This window comes from Semicossyphus pulcher, unplaced genomic scaffold, assembly GCF_022749685.1.
Source record: "Semicossyphus pulcher isolate SPU_LCO1_2020_fin unplaced genomic scaffold, fSemPul1.0.p SCAF_14, whole genome shotgun sequence".
In the NCBI taxonomy this organism is placed as follows: Eukaryota; Metazoa; Chordata; class Actinopteri; order Labriformes; family Labridae; genus Semicossyphus; species Semicossyphus pulcher.
Genome location: NW_027211648.1, coordinates 26,464,787 through 26,478,613, shown reverse-complemented (window position 1 = coordinate 26,478,613; position 13,827 = coordinate 26,464,787). Strand labels below are relative to the sequence as shown.

Genomic DNA, 13,827 nt, shown 5'->3' with positions numbered 1-13,827 from the left:
AAAAAGTTTGTAATCCTGATTTAAAATTGAAATCGGTCTGTATGAGCTGCATAACAGTTTGTTCTTATTCTCTTTTGGTATAACGGAGATAACAGCTTCACTCCAGGAAGGTGGAGTTGACAGTTTTTCAATTGTCCAATTGAAGGAGTTTAAGAGAACTGGAGTCAATTCTTCTTTAAAGGCCTTGTACCGTTCCGCTGGTAGACCATCACTTCCTGGTGTCTTATTTGATTTTAATCTACTCAGTGCAGTGTCTAATTCTTTCATTGTAATCCGTGATGATAGGAACTCATTTTGATGTTCTCCAATTGAAGGGAGGTCTAGTGAGTTTAAGAATGTTTTTATATTTCCTTTACTTTCTAGTACTGGTTGTGAGTAAAGAGTCTTGTAATAAGTGTAAAATGCAGAATCAATTTCCTCTAAACCGCTACATAGCTGTCCTGTCCTGTCTGATATTTCATACACTGATTGTGATACCTGTTTTTTTCTTAATTTCCCTTGCTAATAATTTTGTGGCTTTGGGGCCGACTTCATAATATGATTGTTTTAGAAATGTATATTTTTTCTCTTCATCTTCTTTATATATGTCTGAGATTTTATTTCTAGTTTCTTTGATGTTAGACATCAGTTGGGGATTCTGATTTGCGCTGTGTTGTTTTTCTAATTCCTTTAGATTATTTTCCAGCTGATTACGTTTATTTCCTTTTGCTTTTTTTAATGCTGTACTGAGGGAAATTAGTTTGCCTCTGATTACTGCCTTCAAGGTGTCCCATAATATATTTGGGTTCACTTCCCCATTGTCATTAAGCTCAGGAAAGGACTTGATTTCAGATTTTACTTCTTGTAAAACTGCTTTATTATTCAGCAAGCTTGTATTTAGTCTCCAAATTGTCTTTCTTGGTCTGCTATCTAAGTGTGAATTCAGAAAAATTGGTGAATGGTCTGAAATATCTCTGGTTCCTATTTCACAATTAAGGATCCTATGTCTATCATTTTGAAACCTAAAAAAAAATCTATTCTGGAGTATTCCCGAATGAGGGGCTGAATAAAAGGTATAATCTTTGTCAGATGGATGCAGCTCTCTCCAAACATCCAGTAGGTCGGTTTCATCCAGACCCTTTCTCAGTAGTTTAGTCTGTTTAGGTTAGACTCCTTTTTTATTAGTTGTTTCCCATTTACCATTTATTATTGTATTAAAGTCTCCTGCACAGATTAGTGTGCCCTTTGATTCGGAAGCAATAAGATTAAAAATCTTCTTCATAAATTTCTGATCGCTTTGTGGAGGTAAATAAACACACAAAAGGGTAGTTAGTCTATCCTCTAGTTTGCCCTGCACCAAAATGTATCTGCCCTCACTGTCCCTGATCTCCCTAACCAAGTCAAAGTGTATAGAGTTATGTATTAATATAGCAACTCCTCTTTTATGACCCGTCTTTGAGATAGATGGGTTTCCTGTAGAAATATGATTTGGTTATTATCCTTTCTCATTTTTGTCATCACTCTGCTCCTCTTAACAGGATTATTTAAGCCATTCACGTTCCATGAAACTACTCTAAAACTGCTGTACCCCATTGAAAAGGATTAACTGTCTCAATGTACTGGCAATATAAACCTATGCAATGGAACAAATTACATGAACAAGAACATTTGAAAACAATGCAACATTGACTTCCAACTTCAGGGTTTTAAAGTGCCCTGTCTTCATAAACCTTTGTTTATGCTGGTGGAGAATTAGTCCTACCACAAGTAGGGGCTCCCTCTTTGCAAGGTGCAAAGTCTCTTCTTTCTTCTGAGCCCGTCTATCAGTCACTTCTCCTCCCGGTCAGTTATATATATAATTATTTACTCCGGGGTCTATACTTACAATGCAGTAAGGACAGAAATAGAGTGTAGATAGAAATAAAAGTTGTGTATAATATATACCTTTACCTTATTATCATCATTCATAATGTTTATACTTGTTGTCTCTGGAAATCCTTGAGTCTCTCTCGGACCCGTCCGGTGTGATCGCCATCCATTTTGCTCCAGTGGGGTCCTTGTGCGAGCCTCCGTTCCCAGTCCACGTCAGTTGTTTTCGGCAGGTCCACGGTGTAGCCTCTTTGCCTCATGTCCTGGGCTGCTTCTGTTGCACAGTTGTAGAGGCGAGCTCCGTTTTCCCAGAGAATCCTCATCTTAGCGGGGTATGGGGTCTGGAAACATATTTGTTTCTCCTTCAGGATTTTCTTAATGTCTTTGTACTCCTTCAGTTTGTTATGCACCTCAGTAGGCAAATCGTGTGCAAATGTCACCGCCCTACCTCCGCAGGTGATTTTCTTGGTCCAGGCTGCTTTAAGCACTATGTCTTTGATGTCATATCTCTGGATATCAACCCGTATGGATCTAGAGACAGTTTTCGTCTTGAGGTCTGGGTCCGATGGACCGGAGGGCTCGTTGAATAAGCAGATCGGTGTTCTTGTCGAGTGCAAGCTCCGTCTTTAGAAAGTTGTCAATAACAGTTAGCATCGAGCTTCCCTCTGTGCCTTCTTTAATGCCGTATATGCGTATGTTATAACGACGTGACCTCCCTTCTAGATCCGTAACTTTATCCTGGAGTAGTTTTTGTTGTTTGAGGGAGTAAAGCAAAGTGTCCCTAAGCTCAGTGTTAGCTGTTTCTGTTTCTTCTACACGTTGTTCTGCTTTTGAAGTCCATTAATTCCTGTTTGAGTTCCGTTTTCAGTTCCTGTATATTCCTGCCCAGGTTCTGAATGGCTTTAGCGGTGGTCAGTTCACCTCCGTTGCCGCTAGCCTCCATCCTCTCCACGCCGGGGTTGTTGCCGTTTGATATTTTCTGTCCTTTCCGTTCGTCGTGATTTTTAATGTCCACCGAAGTTTTCTTGCTTCTCACTCCACGCATTCTAGGTCATATCGAGTTGCTTTTTAGAAATAAAAGTTTTTCTGAATCAATGACTGGGAGAGCTATCAATCTATGTCGCCATCTTGGAGCACTCACCAGATAGTCAAATGTTGTTGTTTCATCTCATTTTGTTCTCTGTTTTGTGAAAGGTGGTCAGCAGGAGGTTTTCGATCAACATAAGATCAGTCTGAGGAGGAGATGTGAACGTGTGGCTGAAGGAACTGATGAACCAGGAAGTGGAACCCTCCTCAAAAGAATCTACACTGAGCTCTACATCACTGAGGGACACAGTGAAGAGGTTAACACCCAACATGAGGTTAGACCGCTTGAGACAGCTTCAAAGAGGAAGACCCTCCATGACACTCCAATCAAGTGCCACGAAATCTTTAAATCCTTACCTGACCAACCGAGAGACATCAGAGTGGTCCTGACGAACGGCGTCGCTGGTGTTGGAAAAACCTTCTCAGTGCAGAAGTTCACTCTGGACTGGGCAGAGGGCTCGGAAAACCAAGATGTCAGTCTGCTGATTCTGCTTTCCTTCAGGGAGCTGAACTTGATCAAAGACGAGCAGTACAGTCTTCTCAAGCTGCTCCATGTTTTCCATCCAGCATTACAGAAGGTCACAGCAGAGACGCTCGCTGTCTGTAAACTGTTGTTCGTCTTTGACGGCCTGGATGAAAGCAGGCTTTCACTGGACTTCACCAACAATCAGGTTGTGTCTGACGTCTCACAGGAGTCATCAGTCAACGTCCTGTTGATGAATCTCATCGAGGGGAATCTGCTTCCCAAGGCTCTCGTCTGGATAACTTCCCGACCTGCAGCAGCCAATCAGATCCCTCCTACATGTGTTGACAGGTTAACAGAAGTCCGAGGCTTCACTGACTCCCAGAAGGAGGAGTACTTCAGGAGGAGATTCAGTGATGAAGAGCTGTCCAGCAGAATCATCTCACACATGAAGACATCCAGGAGCCTCCACATCATGTGTCTAATCCCAGTCTTCTGCTGGATCACTGCGACAGTTCTGGAGCACATGTTGACCACAGGCCAGAGAGGAGAGCTGCCCAAGACCCTGACTGACATGTACTCACACTTCCTGCTGGTTCAGACCAAGAGGAAGAAGCAGAAGTATGATGAGGGACATCAGGTGAGTCCTCAGGAGCTGATGGAGGCTGACAGGGAAGTTCTTCTGAAACTGGGGAGGCTGGCGTTTGAACATCTGGAGACAGGAAACATCATGTTCTACCAAGAAGACCTGGAGCGCTGTGGTCTGGATGTCACAGAGGCCTCGGTGTACTCAGGAGTTTGTACTGAGATCTTTAAAAGAGAGTGTGTGATCTTCCAGAAAACAGTCTACTGCTTTGTTCATCTGAGCGTTCAAGAGTTTCTGGCTGCAGTCTACATGTTCCACTGTTACACAAACAGCAACACACAAGTACTGAAGGCTTTCCTAGAAGAGAACAAACACATCTTTGATAGACAGTTCTCATCCCTGGATGACGTTCTGAGGAGCGCCATGACGAAATCCCTTCAAAGTAAGAGTGGTCACCTGGACCTGTTTGTTCGCTTCCTTCATGGCCTCTCTCTGAAGTCCAACCAGAGACTCTTAGGAGGCCTGCTGGGCCGGACAGACAACAGTCCAGAAATCATCCAGAGAGTCATCAACAACCTGAAGAAGATGAACAGTGATAAGATCTGTCCTGACAGAAGCATCAACATCTTCCACTGTCTGACTGAGATGAACGACCACTCAGTACATCAGGAGATCCAAGAGTTCATGAAGTCAGAGAACAGATCAGAGAAAGAACTCTCTGAGATCCACTGCTCTGCTCTGGCCTACATGCTGCAGATGTCAGAGGAGGTTCTGGATGAGTTGGACCTGCAGAAGTACAACACATCAGAGCAGGGAAGACAGAGACTGATTCCAGCTGTGAGGAACTGCAGAAAGGCTCGGTAAGTCCAGATGTGATTAACATTTTAAATCAGGGTTAATAAGTCGTTTAGTTGTTCAGATATCAACACTATAGAATTATCATTACTCTTAAAATACTGTTCCACTTGTTTATTCATAAATCTATTGTCTTTTGTATTCTGTCACTGACGTTCTTGAGCTGTTTCAGAAGTTTTCAATGCAAAAATGTTGTTTTTCAGTCAGTTTTGTTTCTAGCTGTTAAGTTCATGAAAGAAAAGCTGTTCTATTTATTTCTAATATGTGTTACATTTGACTGTTTTACTATACAGCATTGGTTCATGAAGGCAACATGCAAACCTGTTTAAACACATGAAGGATTTAAGAGTTTGTTGTTGAGGTTTTATCACAGCAGCATTTAATCACAACATATAACAGTATTTAACAGTTATCAGTAAAGTTATTACTACATGAGTAGATTCTACAAGGTGTGCTATATAATCACTGACTATAACCACTATTGTTAAAAGTTTGAAATAAGTTCTGTTTCATTTTCTAAAGCAGATTTCTGAAGACAGAGAGAATTTCTTTCATGCAGTTATTTCTGTCATGTTTCTGTTACTGGTTTTGGATCCATTTCAAAGTGAGGACAGAGGATGTTCGGGGACCAAACACACTCCACTTTATTTTTTCTATTTCTACAGTGCACTTTATTTTGTTTTGTGATGCTCTGTATATATCCAGTATTTCTGTTTTCAAAGCACTTTGTAAACTTATATCTAGGGCTGCGGCGAGTAGACAAAGTAATTGATGACGTCCACGCTGAAAATGGAAAGGTTTTTCATTGGGGGAGGGGTACTCTGATTAAATATATTACAGCCTTTGGCCCTGTTAATATACATGGAGCCTCATTCACCTTCATTACACTTCAAAAAACATCATATAATAAAAACTGTGATGCAGACTTGCAGCGGTGAGAGAGGGAGAGGGTGATCACGGACTGAAGTGGTGACTACAGCCCGACCGATTTATCAGTCAGCGGATTTAATCTGCTGACATTTGCAATTCACAGATATATCGATATTGGCGTACAGGTTCTCCGATATGAATGACTTCAATTTTAACAGTGCTCTAGGAGAAAGCCATGTTACCTCCTGACAGGTAAAGGGCGCTTTAATAATTTTGACAGCATGAGATACAGAGTTTGGTCTTTGTGCTTGTCATTAAAATACAGCTGAAGTCAACAAATGTAAAAGCCTCATCACTTGTGGTTACAACTATAAACCAGCACAAAAGTGACAATTGCTAACATATGCCATATGCAAAACATATGTTCTGAACAGACACATTACAGTAACAAGAATTATTTTTTGCGTTTTAGAACATAAATAGCAAACTTAACAACTTAAACTGCTCAGTCAGCACTAGGCGGCAGGCATGATGGGAAATGAGGACGTCCCTATCGCTGCCAGAGTGCGCGTCACAGCTGAGCCTCAGAAAATTGGAGGGAAGATAAGAGAAAAAATGCAAAAAAAAAAAAAAAAAATTTTTAATAACCATTTGTCCTGAACCTTACAACACGTAAACTGCCGTAATCTCAGATTCTCAAATTCAGCTGCAAATTCGGCATGACGACGTCATAATCTGTGTAGACCTGGCGGTTGTTATCAAGCTGCTCTGCTCCTCAAGCTTGCGTGTAGCTAGCTAGTGCAAAATGGACAGGTTTTTGACAACAAATAGACCGAAGGAGCAGACCAACAGCAATGCCATGGAGGACTCTGCTGCAAAAAAACCTAAGAACTCATGGCCAACTAAAATCCGAAAATATGAGGCAGCATACATTAAGTATGGTTTTACAGCAATACAGAAAAATGGCCATGATTGCCCGAAATGCGTCCTCTGTCTGGAGACCCTCTCCAACGAGTGTTTAAAAGTTTGTTGAAAAGTTTATTATTCAGTGGGAATATACAGTGCTGAAAAGATGTTCGTTGATAATTTTCTTATGCTAAACAAATTTAATAATTATTGAATAGTGAATAAAAGTAAGAAAATACATTCTAAAAGTTGATGTTTCATTACATATTTTGTAGCATTGTCTGTGGGTTTGGGGGTCCCCGGCCAGAAGCTAATGCACTTTGTGGGGACTTGGCATGGAAAAGTGTGGGAACCCCTGATTTAGATAACAAGCTTACACGTCTACACCTCTGTACAACCCCGCAGGAAGATACAGGATTTTGTTTTAACAAGCCATCGTCGTGCTGCTGCCAGGTGTGTGCGTCTGTCTACTCCGCCCTCAGCACACCTGCAGCTCCTTGCAGCAGTGAGACACACACGTGCGGACTGTTCTCATTCACAGAACGGCAAATGAAGAGGTTTTGTGAAGTCCCTTTCACGTCTTATAAAGATGTAAAAGTTACGATGTTACGGTGTTACAGACAGACCGAGAGCAGAGCAGAGAGACAGCCATGTCACCGTCATGTTACGTGTTGATTGAGTCCCGACCTGCGGACTGTTGGCTGAGCTCCAGACCTCTGCCCCGCGATAGACAGTCCATAGATTGTCCAAAATGCCCCAAACAGAGCAGAATAATAAGAATAGAAACACAGGCGAAGGGCAGATCCTCTGCAGATACAGACACCAGCTCACACTTCTCCTGGATTATGATGTTGATTAAGAGGGAATATTTAATATGGAAAATCCTGCTCATGAAGCCTTTTATTACTATTATTAACAGTATCAGTCTGTCAAATGAGCTGGTCTGTTTAGTGACTTTTATCTGTGTGAAGGTGGGAAAAACAAGAAACTCACTTTTGTTCCTACTTTGTGTGTTTTTGTGTTATACTCACTTCTATTTAATTTGATATTTTATTGTAGTGCGATTTAAGTTGCTACAGAAACACTATTTTATTAGAATTTTGTATGACATGCAAATGTGACAATAACTTTTCAGATTTGGAATTTTAATATTTTAATTTCAGATACATTTTGAACATATGTGAGTATATCGGCTGATATATCGATATCGGAATTTTTTTACTCCCTAATATCGGAATCGGCATCGGCCCCAAAAATCCAATATCGGTTGGGCTCTAGTGATAACATGAGATAAAACTTTGTTCCATCATGAAGCCTGATGCTCCTCTACAGCTCTGTGTTTATCAGGGAAATATATGAACTACACAGCAGACTGGAGTCTCTGTTAAAAGTGACAGACAGACAGAAAGATCTGCGTGATTAAACGTGTGTGTCCTGCCCGCGCTGCATTATTGTAAACTATGATGAACTGATTGAGCCAGGTACAGAGCATGAGAAACACACAGAGTGAGGCTAGAGCGAGGGGAGGTTGCCCAGTGCCACCAGTTAATCGATCGCGGATGGCGTCGTTCTCTCGGATTAAAATTAAAAAAAAAATCTAAAATTGGTCGCCAAATATACTTGGGCGTCTGTTAATACACCTGCGCGGCCCGTCCAAGTAAAGTCTATGTGTGTGAAACCCTGTGGATGATGGACTGCCAGAAAAGGCAAAACCACCTTGAGTGTCGTCTATTTATTAGTAGGGAGAGCTTTTTAAAATCTTCTGTCTTCGTAGCTTCTGTACACTCACTGTCAAAATAAAATGAACTCAAACAGGAGGGTTTATTAGATTTTTTGGAGGAAAAATCATCATTTAAATTAATCGATTAATCTGTAAAAAAGTCGATCGATTAATCAATAGAAAAATAGTCATTAGTGGCGGCCCTACTTATATCTACAACGTGCTGTAGATAAAGGAGAAGTATTATTAGTGTTATTCAGATTGAGTGTCTCATGTTTGCTGCAGCCACTGTGGCCACAGGTGAAAACTATGGGATCATGTTGAGCGCTGTAACATAGTGATTTGGTAGCACAAGCAGAGAATCGTCATCAAATCTTCAAACTGATTCAGAAATGTTCGTTCCACAACAATATCTATGAACAGTTTGCTAACATGAACTAACATTAGCTTCTGTGAACTGCTGCTCATACGACACAGACTGTCACAGTAACACCCCTGAGTGTGTTGAACCGAGCAGTGGTGCATTTAGTTGCTTATGAATTCCACATTTGAAAGAGGGAGGTTGTGTTACATGGCTGTGTTTTGAAGTGTTTCCTGATATTCTGTTGCTCACAGAAAGAAGCTGACAGGTGTTTCTCTCTCTTGTTGCTGTAGAGAAGAGTAGTAGCAGGAGATGCACAGCTTCCACCAATATTTAAGGTCTGATGAATATCTCAGAACATTATGGTGAAATTCAGACTTTAAGAGATCGTATACACACCAATGTTATTGATCTTAATACTGATACAGTGACAACATCTTTCTGATGACGTCATGGTAACGATAATGAAACCTTACCGGTTTGTTAACTATGTTTGTTTGCTGAATAAGTTCTTCAGATGCTCACAACAGAATGTAGACGACAAAACTTCATGCACTCAGCTGTCATACACATCAAAATGTTTGATTATAATATGATTTAAATATGTACACGTCTAATACTGTTAAAAGGTTCCTTTTGTTTCGATCCCACTTGACAGCAGTCACTGAATTTTCCCACTCATGCACGTGAACCTGAAAGCAGCAGGTAGCCAGCAAAGACAGATCGTCTTTCTCGACTGTAATTGTTAACTAAGTTGTAAAAAAGGTTTCTAATCAAGACGTCCTCATGCTAACTCTTTGGAGACAGACATTTTCTCCTCCTTTATCTGCACATTAAAGCAAATCAAAGATGCAAAGTGTGCAGGTACGAGAGGGAGTGAGGAGAATTATTGTTTCATGTCAAACACAGAAAGATAAGATGAGCTGAACCCTGAGGTGAACAGCAAACTTAGATTGTTATTTAGTCTGATGTGTCAAACTGTCATGAAGTAAACACAAAGTGTCTCTTTCATTGTAACATATCATGTAATTTATGTGTCATTACAGACTTTCTTACTGTGGACTGTCAGAGACTCACTGTGAAGTTGTGGCCTCAGCTCTGAAGTCCAACCCCTCCCATCTGAGAGAGCTGGACCTGAGCCTCAACTCTCTGCAGGATAAAGGAGTGAAGCTGCTCTCTGCTGGACTGGAGAGTCCAAACTGTAGACTGGAGACTCTGAGGTCAGTTTACTGACTGTAGCATGTAGTTTTTCTTATGTGTTCAATTCAACTCCTTGACTGAGGTTCAAAGTTTTGGGTGGTTAATCTTCAGGATTGACCTGATCACAGATCTGAAGAAGTGATTTTAAAATGTTCTGTCTTTCCAAATGGCTGAACAACAAGTGAAGAAAAGAAAAGAGATATTCACTGTTTGAAAGTTTCCACACGACTCACATTGTGTCGATCAGACAGTGAAGATGATGTCAGCACTGACGAGGCTGTAATGTGTGTGAGGGATGTGAACGATGTCGTAGATCTGATGATAGCAGATGAAAACCGGCTGCAGAGAGTTTGAGCTTCTGTGTAAACAGACAGAGAGACAGGGTCGATAAAGAAAAGGGAGTCATGAATGCAGAGCTCAGTAAAGGTGAAGGAAGGAACTGTGATGATCTTCATGGTATCAGAAGCTGACGCCCCACACAGCTGCTGTGGTGTGGTGTGCATCAAAGCAGAGCTAAGAGTAATAAACAGCAGCCTAACAGCGGCCAAAACAACACGACAGAGCAGGATTCAAAGTCTGTGTGAAGATTTAAAAAAGGACTCTGATGTAATTACTCCAAAAATATCAGTCATAGTGTTTGTGATTCACAACATGAACAGACTGTAAATATATGCAGATTTTATTGTTCAAAGTTCAGTCAAACTTTAGAAGCTTAATAAAGATTAAATTACACATCAAAGTCATTTGAACATGTCAAAAGGTGCAGCATCCTTCAAAAGAACAAGTGTTACACCTGGTTAAAGCCACATGAAGTGATGATTCTGAATGACAGCGTTAAGTTTGAGTTATCTGAGCTTCTATATTATTTCCTGTTCTTCTTTCTAACAGATCAAAGTGTTGCTTTGTTTTCATGTCAGCATTGAGGAACTATTTGAAGAAACAGACCTTTAGATTTCAGCCAAAACAAATCAATAGTCTGCACCAGAAACATGTTTGTCTTAATGGAGAGGTTCATATTTCTTCAGGTCAATCTAAAGACAACACTCACATTCCCATATGCACATATATTTATAGAGTTATTTTATGTCTGTCATCATTCCCTCTGTCCATACTGTCTGTGAAGAAATCCTCTTCTAACCTGACTCCAATGTTACGAGATGGAGGACAAACATTCACACTCTTTCACTTCACAAAAATGACTTTTACAGTTTAGCTGAAACTAATAAGAGGCTTCAGCAGACTGAGCTACACATATCAAGTGTTTGGTGTTTGACTGTCTCCTTGTTGAGCTGCAGTGGAGGAATAGTGACTCAAAGAGTGAATTTGGTTGTAAATAGTTTGAACCTTTGGTGGACACAGACTTGATTTGGCTGACTCAGACTGCTGAAGCTTCATATTAGTTTCACATGAACTTATGGAGTTTATCCTGCTGTGTAGTTTTGTTAGGAAGGGACCACTTCACACTCACTGGGGACAGTAGGAATCATTGCTGCCACTAATGAGTCTTTAATGTGCAGAAAGCATGTGGCTGTTATTTTAAGACTTCAACAAATGTGGACGTCTCCTTTTATTACATAGACCTACTAAGCCCCCAAATACAGTAAGAAGAAGGTCATTTAATAAATGAATGAATGAACAGTGTTTAGTCCAACATGTCTGATGTGTTCATGATTCTCTAATTACAGACGTGACTGAGATCAGCAGCATGTTATTAACCTGTGCTGACATGAAAAGGTGTATGAATGTTCTGTTGACATTTGGATGATGACTGCAGAAGGCTGACGTCATGATGATCCACAGAACACAATGGAAAAGTCACTCCACTCATTTGAAGGAAAATCTGTAATTTTGTCTTCATTCTTTATTCAGATTGCGTGACTGCTGGTTGTCAGAGATGAGCTGTGCTTCTCTGGCCTCAGCTCTGAAGTCCAACCCCTCCCATCTGAGAGAGCTGCAGCTGAGTGACAACAAGCTGCAGGATTCAGTAGTGAAGCTGCTGTGTGGTTTTCTGGAGAGTCCACACTGTAGACTGGAGACTCTGAGGTCAGAAACCATGTTTTACTTCTGTGCTGAGATTAATATGATGTGAAAGTTGTGTTGACACTAAACTGCAGACATGAGGCTGATATTATACTGATCCACACTGAGTATCTTAATGCTGAAGTCTATTTTCTTCTTCACTGCTTTAGTCCATTGACTGTAGCAGAGCAATGTTGAGTTCCACATTTAAAACCTTCATAGAACAAGAAAAATCCTACACTGTATAATTCACTGTGAACCTCTGAAACACCTGATTTCATCTTTTATTCCACATCATGTTTTTAAATAAATCAGTAATAGAAACATTTATTAATTATTTCAGTTTGTACGAGCAGAAAATAACAAATATATTCAATATTTTCTTTTTCCAACATTTCGATTAAAATATTTGTTTCTTGTAACGACTGAAAAGTTTAAAGTGAAGATGCTTTGAGTTTATGGCTCCACTATTTCTAAAAGAAATACTGTCCATGTCTTTGTTCACATTCACCAAAATTCATTCGGACATATTTGGCATCTTGGAAACTTTAGTATTTTGAGTCGACTCTTCAGTTATTTTCTGCTGGTTTTTATTGTATTTCTTGTTTGTTGTGTTTGGCTGCACAACATGAGTTTGTATAGATGGAGCCACTGGTGCTTCTTGTGTTACGCTCCTGAAAAATGAGGAGAAATAATCACACAGTGATCGGGTGATGTTTCTCAGACACGTCTGAAGTTCAATGAGGAAAGTGCTGTGATTTCTCCTGGTGAGGGATTAAAAGACCACTTTCAGCGTTACAGAAGACCTCTATTGCAGTTTAAACTCAACAACAAAGAATGAATCAAATGTTTCTAAATATCACATAATTAGCATTACAACCATTTTAATAGTGTTTTAAATATGTGTTTTATTTGAATCAGTCGTCATAAATGTTTGATCTTTTTAACCTAATCACAGATTTTAACATCATCACAGACCAAGAAGCACTAAACTGTAACTTGTATCAGACTATGAGTGTGTTATATTTGAACTTGTCACACTTGCAGAGTTTAAGAGGTGAAGTCGCTGCGTCTTTATTGAAGTAGCAGCATGTTGTCATTAATATTAATGAGAGCTCTTTTTCACTTTGTGTATTTCACACATTTTAACCTGCATCCTGTTGTGTTCAGGTGTTTGGAGTTTCCACTTTCTGAACTTTGACCTTCTTAACCTTCTTCAGCTCTGAACACATTATTAAAGGGATAGTTCGGATTTTTTGACCCCCAGTTGTATGATATACATGCCAGTAGTGTAGCAGATGCCAAGCTATTTGCTCACTCACCGAGTCCCGTGGTCGGACCTCTGTCCGGTTCCGAACGTAAAAAAAGTAGTTCCGGTGAGATGCCAGGGTCATGAAACCAAAAAGTTTTACCCTAAAAAAACTACACGGAGGCAAAGGTGATCCATTTTCAACACAAAACCACCCTCCGCAGATTTCATATACCGCGCCGTTTTTTTGGCACTATTTTCTCTCTCGAGCAATCAAGTATCACTACGCCCGCGGCAGGCCGGTCTCTCAGGTAAGCCGACCTAACACCTTCACGTTGATTCTGACCCATTTATGTAAGTAGTAAACATGTCGGACTATGAAAGTGATGAAGAAGATTTACCTTTTACTACGGATCCAAAAGGGATATCTGTATGAACCTGAATATACGGATGCTGAACTTTGTCAGATGGACATAGAACGGGCAGAGAGAGAAAGGAGAGAGACAGAAGCTGTGCAAGCAGATGAGGGGCCCGCTGAAATGAGAGATAGACTGCATGAAAACTGGTGGTGCACCTGTGGGAAGTGCCAGCCAATGCCCACCGAGTTGGAGAGCTACTGCTGTCGGGAATGGGAGCTGGTCATGCCGCAGTTGCAAGATCTCTC

At 40.6% G+C, this 13,827-nt stretch overlaps 1 protein-coding gene across 1 annotated transcript in view; it reads left to right on the top strand.

The window, feature by feature from the left end:
- Window positions 1-13,827, top strand: part of LOC138590757 (NLR family CARD domain-containing protein 3-like) — a 289,240-nt gene that overhangs the window by 2,736 nt on the left and 272,677 nt on the right. Inside the window, exons 2-4 of the mRNA XM_069661117.1 lie at window positions 3,043-4,843; window positions 9,742-9,915; window positions 11,765-11,938. Coding sequence (XP_069517218.1) covers window positions 3,043-4,843; window positions 9,742-9,915; window positions 11,765-11,938 — 2,149 coding nt within the window. The remainder of the gene's footprint in view (window positions 1-3,042; window positions 4,844-9,741; window positions 9,916-11,764; window positions 11,939-13,827) is intronic.